We start from the raw sequence: 17,617 nt of genomic DNA, 5'->3' as shown, positions 1-17,617 counted from the left end.
ATACTTGTCCTATTAGAAGAAATCATACAATGACTATTAGGGCCATATGGGTACCTAAAAGTCTTGTTTCTTCTAATACTAATAAATAAAGGACCCAAAGAACTTGGGTACCAAGAAAAATCATTTTTATTGTTTTTATAGATATGCATGAAGTCTTCCACAAGTAAAAGCAAATGGTTTTTAGATAGTGGATGTTCAAGACACATGACGGGAGACAAGACTAAGTTCTTTGATCTTAGATCTAAAGAAGAAGGACACGTGACATTTGGAGACAACTCGAAAGGGAAGATCGTGGCAATAGGTAAAATTGGTAATGAATTTTCTTTCATAATTGAAGATGTTCTACTTGTTGAAGGTCTAAAACATAATCTTTTGAGCATAAGTCAATTATGTGATAAAGAATTTACAGTTACTTTCAAAATTGATAAGTGCATTATTTTGAATGATCATGATTGTAATATTTGTTTTATTACTTTTAGAAACAATAATGTTTATACAATTAATTTTGAAGAAATTACCTCACAAGATGCTATTTGCTTTTCAGATCAAAATGAAACTAGTTGATTATGGCATAGAAGATTAGGTCATGCCAACATGGAACTTATTTCCAAACTTTCAAAAAATGATCTTGTGAGAGGTTTACCAAAAACAAATTTTCTTAAAGACAAAATTTGTGATGCATGTCAATTTGGTAAAAAAACAAAAACTTCTTTTAAAACTAAGAAATATATTTCCACTACTAGACCATTGCAACTGATATACATGGATCTTTTTGGACCAAATAGAGTTGCAAGTCTAGGAGGAAAATATTATGCATTTGTTATTGTTAATGATTTCTCTAGATATACTTGGGTCATCTTTCTTGCTCATAAAGATGAGGCACATAATGCTTTTACCAAGTTATGCAAGAGAATTCAAAATGAAAAGGGCTATACTATTTCAAATATCCGAAATAATAGGGGAAAAGAGTTTGTTAATAAAAATATTGAAACTTTTTGTGATGAAAATGGTTTTGTGCATAATTTTTCTGCTCCTCAAACTCCTCAACAAAATGGGGTAGTAGAGAGGAAAAATAGATCTCTTCAAGAGATGGCAAGAACAATGCTCAATGAGAAAAACGTGCCTAGTTATTTTTGGGCCGAAGCGGTAAGTACTGCATGTTATGTTATAAATAGAGTTATGCTAAGGTCTAAATTAGATAAAACCCCCTATGAGCTTTAGAATGAGAAAAAACCCAACATTGGTTACTTTCATGTATTTGGATGCAAATGTTTTATTTTGAATAACAGGGATAATTTAGGCAAGTTTGATGCAAAATCTGATGAAGGTATCTTTCTCGGGTATTCTACTAATAGTAAAGCTTATAGAGTATTCAATAAAAAGACTTTGACTGTATAAGAATCTATGTATGTAGTATTTGATGAATCTAATTCTCCACTCTCCAAGAAATCTATTAATGAAGAAACAGGAGGTATAAATAACACGGAAAGTCTCAATCTCAACAAAGAGAAAACAATAGAGGAAGTTCAACATGGAGCCATCAAGAAAGATCATCAAAATTTAATATAAGATGCAACCAAACATTGTAAATTTGTGAAAGATCATCCAGTGGAACACATTTTGGGAGAACCTTCACAAGGTGTAAGTACTCGATCATCTCTTAGAAATATTTGCAATCATACTGCTTTTCTATCTCAAATTGAACCCAAAAATATTGATGACGCACTTCTTGATGAATCTTGGATTCTACCTATGCAAGAAGAGTTGAATCAATTTGAAAGAAATGATGTTTGGACACTTGTTCCTAGACCCAAAAATCATACTATTATTGGAACAAAATGGGTTTTTAGAAATAAGAAAGATAAGTCCGGAGTCATAACTAGAAATAAGGCTAGATTTGTAGCCCAAGGTTTTAATCAAGAAGAAGGAATCGATTATGATGAGACATATGCACCAGTCGCAAGATTAGAAGCTATTCGAATGCTATTTGCATATGTTTGTTATAAAGATTTCAAACTTTTTCAAATGGATGTTAAAAGTGCTTTCTTAAATGGTTTTATAAATGAAGAGGTATATGTTGAGCAACCTCCAGGTTTTGAAAATCATATTTCCCCAAATCATGTTTTCAAACTCACAAAAGCACTATATGGACTTAAACAAGCTCCTAGAGCTTGGTACGAGAGATTCAGTGGTTTCTTGATTGAAAAAGGTTTTTCAAGAGGAAAAATCGACACAACTCTTTTCATTAAATATGAAAATGATGATATGCTTTTGATTTAGATTTATGTTGATGATATAATTTTCGGTGGTACTAATGAAAATATGTGTCAAGTTTTTGCTAAGACTATGCAGGAAGAATTTGAGATGAGCATGATGTGAGAACTTACATTCTTTCTCGGATTGCAAATTAAGCAAGCAAAAAGTGGGACATTCATCAATCAATCAAAATATATTAAGGAATTATTGAAGAAGTTTGGGATGGAAAATGCTAAGGAAATTGGAACACCAATGAGCCCATCAACTAAACTTGATAAAGATGAATCCGGTAAGCCAGTTGACTTGAAGATATATCAAGGTATGATTGGTAGCTTATTATATTTAACAGCTAGTAGACCAGATATTATGTTTAGTGTGTGCTTATATAGCTTATTATATTTAATTGCAGTTAAGCGCATTCTTAGATATCTTAGTGGTACAATTAACTTAGGATTATGGTACCCTAAGTATAAATCTTTTGATCTAATCAGCTACACAGATGCAGATTATGCTGGCTATAAAATAGATCGAAAAAGCACTAGTGGAGCATGCCATTTCTTAGGTCATGCATTAGTTTCCTGATTTAGTAAAAAACAAAATTCTGTTGCACTATCTACTGCTGAGGCAGAATATGTTGCTGCGGGTAGTTGTTGTGCTCAAGTTCTCTACATGAAACAACAACTTGAAGATTTTAAACTCAAGTATAATCACATTTCAATCAAATGTGATAATACAAGTGCTATAAATCTTTCAAAGAACCCAATACAACATTTTAGAACTAAGCATATTGAAATAAGATATCATTTTCTTCGAGATCATGTGCAGAAATGCGATATAGTACTAGAATTCACAAACACACACGATCAGTTAGCAGATATTTTCACAAAGCTTTTACCAGAAGATAGATTATGTATGATCAGAAGAGAAATAGGTATGATGCATGCTATGAATATCTCTTAAAAGATAGACGAGAATCAATAAAAATAGAGATAGATTTTTTAAATACTTTTACATAAACTTGAGATTTTTAGCCTCATGTTTGAGACGCTCATTCTCTTCATATAATATCATGTCATTCTTATCCATGGGAACCGGCAAGAGGAATGAAGAATCTAATAAAGATTTCAACTGTTTATTCTTCTGCCGAATGATTCCTTCCCTTGTGTGAGACTCTTGAACAATTCGTTGAAGTACAACAATTTGTTCTTTGAGCTTTTCAACTTCATGATTTTTGGCTTGTAGCCGCTGAGAAAAAGCAACAATAGAGGAAGAGTAGCGAGTTCCAAGACTCACCAAGTCATAAATAGCATCAGAATCTCACCAAGTCATAAATAGCATCAGAATCTGACTTATTAGTCAGATTATTATTTTCTTGCTGCAACATGGCACCAATGGCAGCTGCAGAAAGGACAGGAGGTTGAGATGCAGAATGCCTCATGGATGGATCTAGAGAAATGTTAGAAGAATGAGCCATTGAGAAAAGAATAGAAGGCTTAAAACGAGAATGTTGAAAGAATGCAGATAAGTTATAGAGATGAGAAGAAAACTTGATACAGATTAGATGAACTCCAGGACTGATTTTATAAAGATAGCATAAAGAATAAGACAAACTATTGTCTATTCAAATCTTATTTAGTCAAAATAAATACAAGATATGCTGGACACACATTTTCAAAAGTTTTCTTACTAACCAAGCGAGATTAACAGTAGATTGTCCCTATTTTTTTAGTAAACGATGAACCTCTGTTGTTATCTGCTGATGTTGACCTTGTATCTGAACCCTTTCTCGTTCCAGCTCCTCTATTCGTGGTTGCAAATCATGAGCATACCAATCTGTAAATTTTTTCAACTATTAGTTTTCTTGCTTTAGCCTTTTATTCTCACTATCCTTATTAGCAAGCTTCTGTCGTAACTCAGATATTTGCATGTTAAGATGATCAATCTCACTCACCCTCGCCATTAACCTCCTAGACATGATCGTAACAGAGGCAGCATATTGACTACTGAGCATTCTTGATTCTGCAATAATCTCAGAATCAGCCTTACTAGAAGAACGGTTCACTGCTCCTATCATGGTATTGACGGCCTCAGGAGAGAAGATTGATGATTGATGCGTCAAGGGTTCCTGATTCAAGTCTGGAACATTAGTGGAAGAGAATTACTCAGCCGTTCTATCGTTGTGGTAAAACAGAACTCAGGTTAAGAAGCAATTATTTTTTTTGGCATTCGATAGATGAAAATGATCATTTTTTTATAGCAACTCAGAGCCTTCAATCACGTTTGTCAACAACATCAGGCGATTGTTTAAATCTCTAACCGCACTAAATTCATAGAGTTAGGCCTCGAGACTTTGCAGCATTTGTCGGGTCACGGACGGCTCCTTTTTCAACTATCTACAGTGACTATTAAACGCATCATTTTTTTCAGTCCATTTACTTACTGCCGATCCTTTTTAATGATGCCAAAAGGGGGAGAAGTTTTAGACTAGAACATTAACATTGTTTAAATTGCTAAACTTGTTATATATACTTGGAATTATATTTATACTTTTGCTTGAAAAACTAACGCATATTTTCAGAGGGAGCTTAAGTATTAATACAGTTTCAAGTTCTATCAAGTATTTGTCATCATCAAAAATGGGAAAATTGTTGAACTCAAGGTTTCAAGTTTCATGTGATTATAAATCTACACATGGATTTTGATGATAACAAATGAATTTAAAGAATAAAGGAGTTTCAAACTCAAGTTGTTCACACAATGGAATCAAGCACATCAAAGAACCAAGCATGAGCAAGAAGGAAACAAGTTCACATGAAAGTCATAGAGTAATGTTGTAAATCTCTTAAAATTCGAAATTAGAATTAATGCTCAAAATTAATATTTTATCATAAAGCATTAAAATACATTTTCTACATGTGCATGAATATTTTTGAAAATTAAATTTGAAAATTTTGAAAGATGATTGATTGTCATCTTTTGCATGTGCATGCCTTGATTAAAGGGTTGAACTTTGAAAATATTAAAGATAATTGATTGTCATCTTTCACATGTGCATGTTTTATTTGAATATTTTCAAAAGTGATTGATGTTTTTTTAGACTTATACAAAAGGTAGATGATTTTGTTTGAAAATTTTGAAAAGTAAAGTGTGCTCATTTTGTCATATACAAAAAGTAAAAGATTAGGTTTGAATTTTTTGAAAATGAAAGTGTGCTCATTTTGTCATATGCCAAAAGTAAAAGATTAGGTTTGATTTTTTTTGAAAAAGTGAATGATGTTGTCTTTGACAATTGAAAAAGAAGAACCTTTTATTTGAATTTTTTGAAAAAGTGAATGATGTTGTCTTTGACATGTGAATCTTTTTAAATTTGAATATGAAGTCTCATATGCCTATAAATAGATCATTTGAGAGCTTCACATTCACAACATCCAGAGCATACAACATTCATTTAAAGCTTTCATTCTCTTTTCTCTAAGCATTGAGTCTTAATCCTTATTCATTTTGAGAGATATAGTTTGTGCTGTATTGTTCTTATTTCACTCATTGAGGAGAGTTTTCTAATAACCTACCCACTATCAGCTTTTGTATCAGAAAAAGGGTGTGTATAACCCTTGTACGTGTGGAAAGTATTCTATACGGGGAATAGTTGAATCACCACTTGTAAGGTGATTGCAAGTGTAGAGGGTGTTCTATACGGATCCTTTGTAGCAGTGTTGTTTAAAGGTGTAATAGGTTTCTATCTCCACCTGAAGGAGGTTGAATAGTGAATTTGGGAATCCTCAAGGGGTAGCTTGAGGCGAGGACGTAGGCAGTGGGGCCGAACCTCGTTAACATACTGAGTTTGCTTCTCTCTTACCCTTACTCTTTATATTTATTGTTATTTCATATTTTGTTTATATTTTATATTATATATTTGATTTATAATTATTATTTTTTTTAATATAACTCAATTCACCCACCCTCTTGTGTTAGTCATCTGGACAACATTATGTAAAGAAAGACCTTTGAATCAAAACAAAGTTATATTAAATTTTTTTACTTTATAATATTTTTATTCAACTTTTTTTTTTTCTCTTTTTCTAAAATCTAATAAAATATATTCATGCAAACCATTTTATTAGCATTCACAAAATTATGAAATACTTCAAATGTCTAAACATGCCCTTAACTACAAGGACTGATGAATTTATGTTCATAATTTTAGCACAAAATCAATCTGTATCAATACCCCCAAAGGCCAAAACACTTGCAAGTCTATCAAGAACTCGAGCACTCTAAAATATGAAGGCCTATTTGTGATTGCATTAGAGGTTGTAAAAAATGCTTAAATAACTTCAAAAGCTCTTCATGATAAAATTAGATTGTTTGATTGTTACATATTAAAGTATTTTCTAATCTTAAAACAGTTATATACGTTTCATTTTGGATGCTTTTCCCCAAACGTGTTCTTTTAGATAATGCGGAACATAGTTCAAATTTTAAATAAGACTATCAATATACGAAATTATCCATATAACTTTCAGATAATTACAACTTTTACCTATAAATATTGAGTATAATTATATTACTATTTTACTTATGCATTGTTGAAGGGATTTTTTTTTTATTATATTATTGAAAATCCTATTAGATTATTTTCATTTTTATTTGATTATAATATATGATTTTTATCAAGGACTTGATCATAATTGTTGGGGGGGATTTTTCCAAAGTCTAAGCCCCAAGAGAACATGCCTAGACCCCCAAGAGAACATGCCTAGACCAGACGTTTGGGAGGTCTCTCCCATCCTAAGGGGGTCTGAAATGCCAGGCCTAAGGCGTGAAGGCCTAGGCTCGTCAAGCCCCTTGGCGGCCAGATGGGAGACTTCCGACCCACATAAATTGGGCATAAGGTTTCGAATCGAGTGATGAGATGCTACTCAGGGAGCACAGAAAACTATACTAACAAAAGTGAATGAAAACACGCTATATCGACGGGACGGAACTTTAAAACATCATCAGGGGATCACGTTGCATTAAAAGCTCTCACTAAGAAATCACGCCGCATTAATCACTTTCCCAGAGAGTCAAGCCACATTAAAAAAGTATGGCGTAAGGGACATGACACCTCTCCCCCAGCCCCTGGGCATGGTCGCCTGGCCCTAGGCAAAGTATATAAAAGACTATTACGTAAAGAAAAAAAAAAAAAAAAACCGATATAGTAATGTTGGAAGTTTTCTCGCTTGAATTCCATTTTATCAATACTATCTAAAGATTCTTTGCTAACTTAATCCTTATAGGCTTCCCCAGCCGCCATAGGACCACCCTTTGCCAATCTCTTTTCTATGATTACAAGCCACCCAAATTGAAGACCCGAACTATTGAAAGCCTGACCTATAGACGAACAAAACACAATGTTAACAAAAATCTAATGATCTTTTATGTCATTTTTAACTCAAAAAGTGTTTCTTATATTATTCCCAAAATGTAACATGTCTGAAAATGCTTTAGATATAAAGTTACTAATAAGTAAATAACTTTTTAATAGTTGTAAATAGCTCTACAACTAAAAAACCTAGAGCTAAAAGCTATATTACCCATCACAATCACAAACATGCGCTAAGGTACTCAATTTTGCATCACTAATATTCTGCAGCACAAAGGAAGAACTAAGAGGTTTTTTTTTTTTTTTTTGTTTTAATCGAAATACAACTCAGAGAGTGAGAGAGAGAGAGAGATCAAAGCGAGAGCTTTTGTTGCTGGCACCCAACCACCCAACCATCACAATCCACCATTACAGATAAAGTAAATGTTATAGGAAACAAGTCAACATGATCCTCCCAAGCAGATCGATCAGACCAGTCATTTAAGTACCAAAATCATAAGTCATAAGATGGTTCATGTTGCTCTCACTAGGAGCAAAATACAATAAGATAGATACATCAATTATGTTGGGTCAGCACACTGATTAATGTTTTTAAATATGAGCAAATATGTTTCTTCATGAATAATCAACCAGTTCTCTTAATGATGTGGACACCACTGTCGGTATCCACGATGTCACTTATCTCACCGACCTTGAGAGCATATGTTGCTTCTTCAAAAGGCTTCTGCATCTGGCCCCGGCCAAAAGGACCTGCGGCCATGTTAAACATGGAGTTCTGTTTAGAACAATACATAATCCAATTCGGTTGAATCATAATTTAAACTCAAGTAAGCTCCACGAGTAGCATATAGTGACAAAATAAGCCCAAAGAGAGACTTAAAAGATGAGTATGAAATAATTCGCTCGCAGCCAATGACACATATCCTGTATGCACAGGTGAACTTAGGATTTCATCTTCATTTTTTATTTTTCACCGCCAGGCACATTTGACAATGATAAATGGGAAAGAACATCAACATGCAGAGTGGGAGATTTTTCAAAGGGATAAGATGGTAAAATCATTTATACCATATGTAATTAACTACTACAAGAGCACTTGCACAATTATACACGACGACAACATTGAAAAACCCAAAACAAGGTTGCCACAGAATTACAGACTACATTTTTCCTACCGCCATAAAGACATATTGTCACTATCATTTTAATGATTTCATTTTTGGTTTTATAAGTAATATTATTAAAAAATAACTCAAAGGCATAACCCGAGTGCACAGTTTTTAGAATACATCGTAAGATTGCAAGTACTTAAATGCTGGAAAAATGGTTGGTATGAAAGAAAAACCAAAAATAATTAGCTAATTGTTGAGTTAAATGAAAAGTTTGATTGACAAAATTAAAAGAAACGTCAATTAAAAAAATAAGTTCATAACAAAACAGCAAACTAACAAAGGAAAACAATATGATTTTTGGGGAAAATACATTTCGCACCCCTAAACTACATTTTTCCAATATGCATCCCAAACTAACAAAATCGTTGATTTCCATTCCAAAGTACCACTTTTTGACAATTTATAATAGTAGTTTACATATGATTGTCAAGGTTGATGAAAAAAAGGACAGATGACACAATATTGACAACCAGGTTGTATCTAGGATGCAAATTGCCACTTTGGCAGCTTGGGAGCAAATTGGCAGCTTTGGCAACCAGATGATCGAGGATGCAGAATATACTTCTCCCAATTTTTTTAACACTTTTGGAGGCGTGCTGGAGTATGGATTGATAATATTCCAGCCCTCAACCTCCACACCATGGTGGTTTCAAATCATCATAAGTGGATAGAGGATGCATGATTCATACAACTTAAACTCAGGAAGTTCAAAGTTAAAGATCACCGAAATTTCATCACAGCATATTTTTATTTTATTTTTCCTATTTCTGCGATATCTCAACCCGTCCGTCATGAGAAGGAAATCCTTTTTCTTTTTATCCTTCCCTTTGTTTTCCACCCATCTTTCATAATGTTTCCACGCCCTTTGACTTCACATACATTCAAGAACCTCTGTAATTGCTTCTCTTTTCCTTCTTAAGATTTATGAGTGTATTGCTCTCAACGGTTTGCTTTCTAAACATCAAAAGAACTTTGTGGGAAAGCTTTTCTACTGCCTTACAGTTGTCTTTTCGGTCCGAGGCTTGTATATGGTCCGTTTTACCGTAATATTTAGTACATTGGAATTTCCAACATCCCCTTTTACTCTCCAACCAAACGCAGCCTTAGTCATGATTTCCATATCCTTGACAGTTAACGCAAACAACCAGAAATGTGAAAAGATGAGCTTTTCGAGAATTGAAGACAATTAAACTGAGATTTTAGAAGCAAATACTTGGAGAGTGTTCTCAAACCCTAAATTAGCACAACAAATGAGAATCAAACTTTTCCCTTCTTTTTTTTCTTTTATTGGAAATTACAGTCAACCAACCAGAAAAGTAAATAACTGACCGAGATCGCCGCCACGCTTGGCGGAACTGCAATCGGAGGAACGAGAGGCGATGTCTTCGAACTTGGCCTTTCCAGAAACAATGTCATCGTAGAGGGATTTTAGCTGAGACACGGCGCTATCCCTAGTGGTGTTCATGATGACCCGCCCCTCTGGATCCTTCCACGAGGCCTTCCTTCGAGACCCTTGGTGCTTGATCAGTATGTGCGATGCCCTAACCTGATTGGCCGTCGTCGTCGAAGCCGACATTCTCGTCTTCTTCTTGTGTTTATCCCTGTCTAACGTCCGATCTACCGACGGGATCGAGGTTTTCCTTCGCTTCCGATCGGTCTCTATCTTTGCAATGCTGAGAGAGAGAAAGAGGAGAGAGAGAGTTGGGGCTTGGCTTGGCGGCTCTTTTAAGTGCTTGCGATTAGGTAACGAGAAATGCTTTGTAGATTTCACAAAATAAATATATAAATTAACGTAAAATAGTTAAATTTACTCGGATAGTCAATGACGGGTCCTCTTCTCCTTTTGAAGGGTGGGGAGTGGGTGATTTGCTTTGACAAAACGTACGTAAGAGACTATAGTTGAAGAGTTTTACAGTCATGGCTTAGAAAATAACACGATTGTGGAAGGGCCTATCCTTGACTGAGGTAGAACAAGAAGAGGTAGTGGCTTTAGAAGATGAAATTGCAATTCATTAAGTTACACAATGTGACAAATGCCTACTTGCACTGCTTCAATGATAAGAACGCTAACAATGAGGCCTTAAGATCAACAATGGCCAAAGTTTGGAATCAAAAGGTATGGGTGTAGTTTCGTGATGGGGGTGATAATCGATTTTTGGTAGAGTACTAACACCATTTAGACAAAGAGAAGGTAAGGCATGGCCGCCCTTAGTCCTTTGATAGACACCTAATCAGTCTTCAGGATTTTGATGGGAGCCTCTCGCCAAATGAAGTGTAGATCTAGCATGAACCATTCTGGATGCAGTTACACAACCTTCCCTTTGTTGCTATGACTAAGGAACTTAGGCAACATCTGGACTCCCGCATGGGAAAGGTTATTAAAGTAGAAGTGGATAAAGATGACAAAGGGTGGGGGAGGTTTCTTAGAATTCGAAAGTGGATATTTCTAGACCTCTGATTCAAGGGCATGTACTTAGCATTGGAGGCAAATGCTCATTCATTTTAAGTATGAAAGGTTGCCAAACTTTTGTTCTAAGTGTGGCACATTAAACCATAAGGACAGAAAGTCTTCTATAGCAAAAAGGGATGACTAGACTCAACAACAATATGGCTAGTGGTTACGTGCTTCACCAGTCAATTCTGTGTTTACTATGGCCAAAAAGTAACGAGCTCTGACAATTACAAATCTCACCGGCAAGGGGAATCCAATGAGCAGAAAGGGAAGGAGGATATTGAAGAGGCAAGTCAGGAGCAATCAAAGGAAACTGGAAGAGTTTTGGGTGAGGATTATGGCATAGAGGTCCAGAAGGACCTACTCTTGGAGAAAAATAAGGAAGGCTTGCCTTTTTTGGATGCCAATAACCATATTTGTGTACGTCAAAATTCTCCTCTACTCAATTTTCAAGATTTTTCTAATAAGGAAGGTAGGGAAGATATCTTCTCGGTTATGGAATTAGAAACCAGGGACCATGATGCTCGTGCTTTCCATAGTACACCATCCTCTATTATAGATGCTGATGTGGATACTGACTCAGTCAATATTTGTTTACAAGAATCTCCCATGAAACCTAGTAGGGTGTCCACATGGAGAAGGAAAGCTAGGGGAAAAAGTACTACTCAAAATGGAAAGTCAAAAGTCTCCCCACTTGGAAAATGTAATAAAAGATCTGTTGTCATTAGCAAAGGAATTATGATACACTCACTTGTGTCCAAAAGGCTTAAAGCCCAGCTCACGCCTGCAAGAAGTTTAACTCAGGATGGTTTGGTGGTGGCTACTATGCAGTCTCAATAATGAATTGCTTAAGTTAGAACTGTCAAGGGTGTAGGAACCCTCGTACAGTTCGTGAGCTTCACCAACTGGTGAAATCTAAGTGCCCACAGTTAGTTTTTCTCATGGAGACTACGTGTTGTAGAGATAAGGTGGAGAGTATTAGGAATAGAATTGGTTTTGATAGAAGCTTTGTGATCAATAGCAGGGGCTGAGAGAGAGAGAGAGAGAGAGAGAGAGAGAGAGAGAGAGAGAGAGAGAGAGAGAGAGAGAGAGAGAGAGAGAGAGAGAGAGAGAGAGAGAGAGAGAGAGAGAGAGAGAGAGAGAATGGGGGGGTCTAGCTTTGTTATGGAAATCAAATGTGGTGGTGAAGTTGGAATCCTACATTGATTGACTTTCAGTTTGGATTTTTTATACAACTGATGATGGTTCACTGGGTTTTATGGTAATCTTGAAACTGGTACAAGAGTGGAAAGTTGGAAACTCCTTCAAGCATTGAAGCCTTAAGGTACTATGGCTTGGTTTTGTGTGGGGGGACTTCAATGAGATTCTCAAGCAATCTGAGAAGTTTGGTTCTACAAGAAGACCCACTAGACAGATGGAGAGTTTTCAATCTACTTTAGAGACATGTGAATTGCATGATCTTGGCTATATTGGAGATAAATTTACCTGGAAGAATAATAGAGATGGTGCAGCATTTACTAAGGAAAGGCTTGATAGAGCCTTTAGTAATTTAGCATGGATTAATAGGTTTGAAGACTATTCAATGCACAATCTAATGGCAAGCTGCTCTGAACATGGCCCTATCCTGACTTATCTATAGAACCAAGGCTCTCTCTACAACAAACAAAGAATTTTTAGGTTTGAAGCTATCTGGTTTGAGAAAGCATAATGCAGTACCATTATTCAAAATGCATGGCTAGCAAACACTAGCTCCTCGACAAAAATCAAAGTTGCTACTAGAGGTTTAAAGAGCTGTCAAAGTAGGCTTAAGCAATGGAGCAAGAAGATGCACAGCGATAGATGCAAGGAAATCAATTCAAAATATAAAATGCTGAGCATGTTATATAAGCTAAATGAGGATTAGTTGAACAATGATACTAAGCAGCTGCAAAGGGAAATTGACAGCCTACTTGAAGATGAAGATACAAAGTGGAAATAAAGGGCTAAACAAAAATGACTTAAGGATGGGGATAGAAATACTAAGTTCTTCCACAATTTTGCTACTCAGAGAAGAAAGAACAAGAGGATTCACCAGATCATTACTACAGATGGCCAACTAACAAAGGAACCTGAGGAGATTAATGACATGTTTCAAAACCATTTCAGGAACTTATTTGAGACCTCTAGGCCTACAGGTATTGACTCTTGTCTGGAATCTTTAAAGGCTTGTGTAACAGAGGCCATGAATGCTGATCTGACTAGGAGGTTTACTGCTGAAGAGGTTAAGGATGCCATTTTTACTATAATCCATTGGGAAGCCCTGGTCTTGATGGGTTCCCTACAATGTTTTATCAAAAGCATTGGGATGTTCTAGGCCCCAGTATAAGTGTTGTAGTGCTTGAAGTATTGAATGATGGGAAATGGTTAGCAAGATTAAATGAAACATTCATTGCCCTTATACCTAAATCCAAACCTCCACTTCAGGTAATAGAATTCAGGCCTATTAGTCTTTGTAATGTCTTATACAAGATCATTGCTGAAGCTGTGGCTAATAGGTTAAAAGGTATCCTTCCTGCCATTATTTCACTAACTCAGAGTGCCTTTGTTCCATGAAGACTTATCACAGACAATGTCGTTGTTGCTTTTGAAGCTATGCATTCTATGAAGACTCAGATGAAAGGAAAGAAATGATTCATGACACTTAAACATGACATGAGCAAGACTTGATAGAATAGAATGACCATTTCTAAGAGCTGTCATGGAGAAAATGGGGTTTGATATAAGGTGGATTGACCTTGTTATGAGATGTGTTTTTTCAGTTTCTTATTCACTAATCATTAATGGTGTTCCACAAGAGAAGTTCATTCTAACTAGGGGGATCTAGCAAGGTGATCCTCTCTCACCCTACTTGTTCATCCTTAGTTCTGAAATCCTAAGCACCCTTCTCAACACAGCTGAAGATACTAGTTTGATCATTGGCCAGGGGTCAATTACACATTAGTCACCTCTTTTTTGTACATGATAGCCTTATTTTCTGCAAGGCCAATTCATTGGAGTGAACTAGGCTGTTCATGCTTTTGGAATCTTATGAAATTGCCTCAAGTCAAATGCTTAACAAAGACAAAACTTCCATCTATTTCAGCAAGGACACTCGAGAAGATACTAAGCAGATCATTACAAGCATTACGAGGGTAAGGGCAACCACATCCTATGAGAAATACCTAAGATTGCCTGCATCGGTGGGCAAATCTAAAGCTTCCTCTTTCAAAGGAATTGTTGACAAAATGCAAGATAGAGTGAAAAACTGGAACACTAAGTATCTTCACAAGTAAGAAAGGAGATTCTTTTGAAAGCTGTGGTGAAAGCAATTCCCAAATATAGCATGGGTCAGTTCAAACAACTTAAAAGCCTACTTCAATCTCTCAATAAAGCTATAAGCAACTATTAGTGGGGGCAACAAGCTCAAGAGACCAAGATACATTGGGTACATTAGCAGCAAATGAAAAAAGCAAAAATACAAAGAGGTTTAGGTTTTAGGGAATTTGAGAATTTCAATACTGCTATACTGGCCAAACAAGGGTGGAGGCTTCTTCACAATCCCAACTCCCTTGCCACTAAAGTCCTTAGAGCTAAATATTTCCCAGCTATTGATTAAGGCAAAGTTGGGCAATAACCCCTCTTATATTTGGCAAAGTATCTTATCTATTAGAATTTATTGGAGGATGGCCTTTTATGGAGGATAGGAAATGGAGAGATAGCATATGGATTGACAAGTGGTTGCCTTAGCATACCACCTTCAAGCCTCAAAGCTCAATCAAGTTTCTATAAGCTGACACTAAGGTTCGTAACCTTATTGATTTAGACACTCATTAGTGGAAGGACTCTCTGGTCAATGCCATATTCTCTAAATAAGCATCACTTATTAAAGCCATACCTATTAGCTACTGTAATAGGCTTGATCAAAGGATTTGGAGATGTACTTCTAAGGGTGATTTTACTAACAAAAGTGCATACCATCTCTATGGTGAACTCCAAGATTGTGCCAGAGGAAAGACTTCAGACGTACAAACTAAACAAGATGACTAGACCAAGTTATGGCACCTATGATTGAGTTGAATTATTGCATTTTTAATGCTTTTGGAACCAATATATATTAATTCTTTCATTACTTTATCATTGGTTTTATATGAAAAAATGAATAAATCAAAGTTGTGATTTTAATTGATTAAAAGCATGAATTTCTGCTCTAATTTTATCAACTGCCAATTAATATGGATTATGGTACATTTCGCTCGAGCGGCGGCTTCTGGCCGCTTGAGCGAAGTCAGGCAGATTCAAACGCTTGACTTCCGCTCGACAGTGGGCTCGAGCGAGATGCAGGAAAAGAGATCGCTCGAGCGGAGGCATTTGGCCGCTCGAGCGAATTCAGGCAGAGTTGAATGCTCGATGTTCGCTCGACAGGCCGCTCGAGCGAACTTAGGCAGAGTCGAACGCTCAATGTTCGCTCGACACTCCGCTCGAGCGAATATCGCATTTTTACAGATCATGATTCATTCCGCCGTCAGAGTATATATATGTTTTTTTTACATCTTAGGACGACTCTTGGGCTGGAAAACTCAGTTTTTGAGTAGAGAAACACTTAGAATTCATTTTTCTTTTGATTTTCGTTCAGATTCGAAGAGGAGGATTCATTCAATCAATCATTCACGCAGCTACACAATTTCCACTGGATCATTCACTCACACTGCAGCAGATTGAAGAACTCCTTGAGGGGTCCAATTGCCACTGTAGCTCAGCCTTCTCCACCGCTTCGAATCTTCATCTCCATTCAACTGGCTTGATCTTTTTAATTCCCTACTTGCTATTTCATTTCAGTTTTGAGTTTCTGAATTATTTTAGAGAATTTTGATTTAGACGTTTGAGTAATTTATTTGTTATTCATTTAATTCGTGTTATTTATTCTTATCGTTTCGTTAAGCTTTCATTTTAGTATTGATTACAATTACGGTGGTTTAATTTGAGAATTTGTGATTTGAATATAATGATGAACCCTAGAACATTGAATTTGGGGCTTTTCAATTTTCAGTGCATGCTTTATCAATTACTTCCTAATTTAGTTTAATTCTTAATTTAGTTTTATTAATTTCTGAGTTTAATCTATTAGTCCTTTATATTCCAATCCAACAATTAAAATCTAAAAACATGAATCTAGTCCATGACTAGTACCCTTTTCCATCCATTGCACATACCATCATTTTATTTTCTCTTTGTTTCACCTTTTTCAATGAGTTTGATTTTTAAGTAACTTTCATTGAGGAGACAATCTAGGAATTTATTCCTAATTATTACACGACATCTTCCTGTACTTGGGATAGCTTTAGTGCTACTCATTTTTGAGTGAGTCAAGTTTTTGGCGCAGTTGCCAGGGAAAGTATTTTAACTTAAATTTAAACTCGTTATTTTTATTATGTTTTTTAAACTGATGTTTCATGTCATGGGTGATGGATAGTTCAAATAGGTTGCATAGAGTCACATCGAGTGTTGAGAGTAGTATACACAGTTTGGAGATAGATAACTCTTCTGTCTTTTCTATTAGTGAGTCAGGTGAGGAAATTGAAATTGAACCAGAAAACATGGCTGCACCTGCACCACGCACTCTTAAGGATTATTTGCAACCCACTCGCACCACTACACCTTCATGCATTATTTTACCTGAAAATGCATCTAATTTCTCTATTAAGCATGACATGATGTCAGTGATACCCCAGTTCCATGGGATGGATTCTGAGAGTCCTTACCAGCACTTGACAGATTTTGAGTTGGCTTGTACTACTTTTATCACTAGGGCTGTTACTGATGAATTCATTAGACTTCGTTTATTTCCTTTCTCTTTAAAGGATAAAGCGAAGATTTGGTTTAATTCTTTGAAACCTAATTCTATTTCTAGTTGGTCTGATATGCAACGTGAATTCTTACAAAAAAATTTTCCTTTTCAGAGAACTCAGTTTTTGCAAGAGCAAATTAGTCAGTTCAGTCAGAGACCTGATGAGACCTTTCAGGCCAGTTGGGAAAAATTTAAGGATTTGATGAACATCTGTCCACATCATGGTTTTGAATCTTGGAGGTTGGTGAGCTATTTTTATACTGGTCTTACTCCAGAATGCAAGCAGTTTGTTCAGACAATGTGCAATGGGGAGTTCTTCAGCAAGGAACCTGATGAAGCACTATCATTTTTTGACTACCTTGCTGAGAGCGCACAACAGTGGAACACTCGTACTGATCGAGTTTCATTAGCAGCACAACCACTGAGGGCTATTTCTGGAGGGGGTAGATATGAGCTTAAAGAAGACACCGATGTTCAGGCTCGAATAGCTGCATTGACTAGAAGACTAG

The 17,617-nt window shown here is 35.9% G+C and overlaps 1 protein-coding gene across 1 annotated transcript; it reads right to left on the bottom strand.

Annotated features, from left to right (window-relative positions):
- Positions 1-7,991: 7,991 nt before the first annotated feature.
- LOC122274752 (peptidyl-prolyl cis-trans isomerase Pin1) lies at positions 7,992-10,548 on the bottom strand. The gene is made up of 2 exons (XM_043083771.1): positions 10,123-10,548; positions 7,992-8,371 (listed from the first exon to the last, which is right to left on the bottom strand). The coding sequence occupies exons 1-2, from the start codon at positions 10,367-10,369 to the stop codon at positions 8,247-8,249; spliced, it is 372 nt and encodes a 123-aa protein (XP_042939705.1). The 5' UTR covers positions 10,370-10,548; the 3' UTR covers positions 7,992-8,246.
- Positions 10,549-17,617: the final 7,069 nt, after the last annotated feature.

This window comes from Carya illinoinensis, chromosome 8 (assembly GCF_018687715.1).
Source record: "Carya illinoinensis cultivar Pawnee chromosome 8, C.illinoinensisPawnee_v1, whole genome shotgun sequence".
NCBI classification, from domain to species: domain Eukaryota; kingdom Viridiplantae; phylum Streptophyta; class Magnoliopsida; order Fagales; family Juglandaceae; genus Carya; species Carya illinoinensis.
This window is presented reverse-complemented; position numbering and strand designations above follow the sequence as displayed.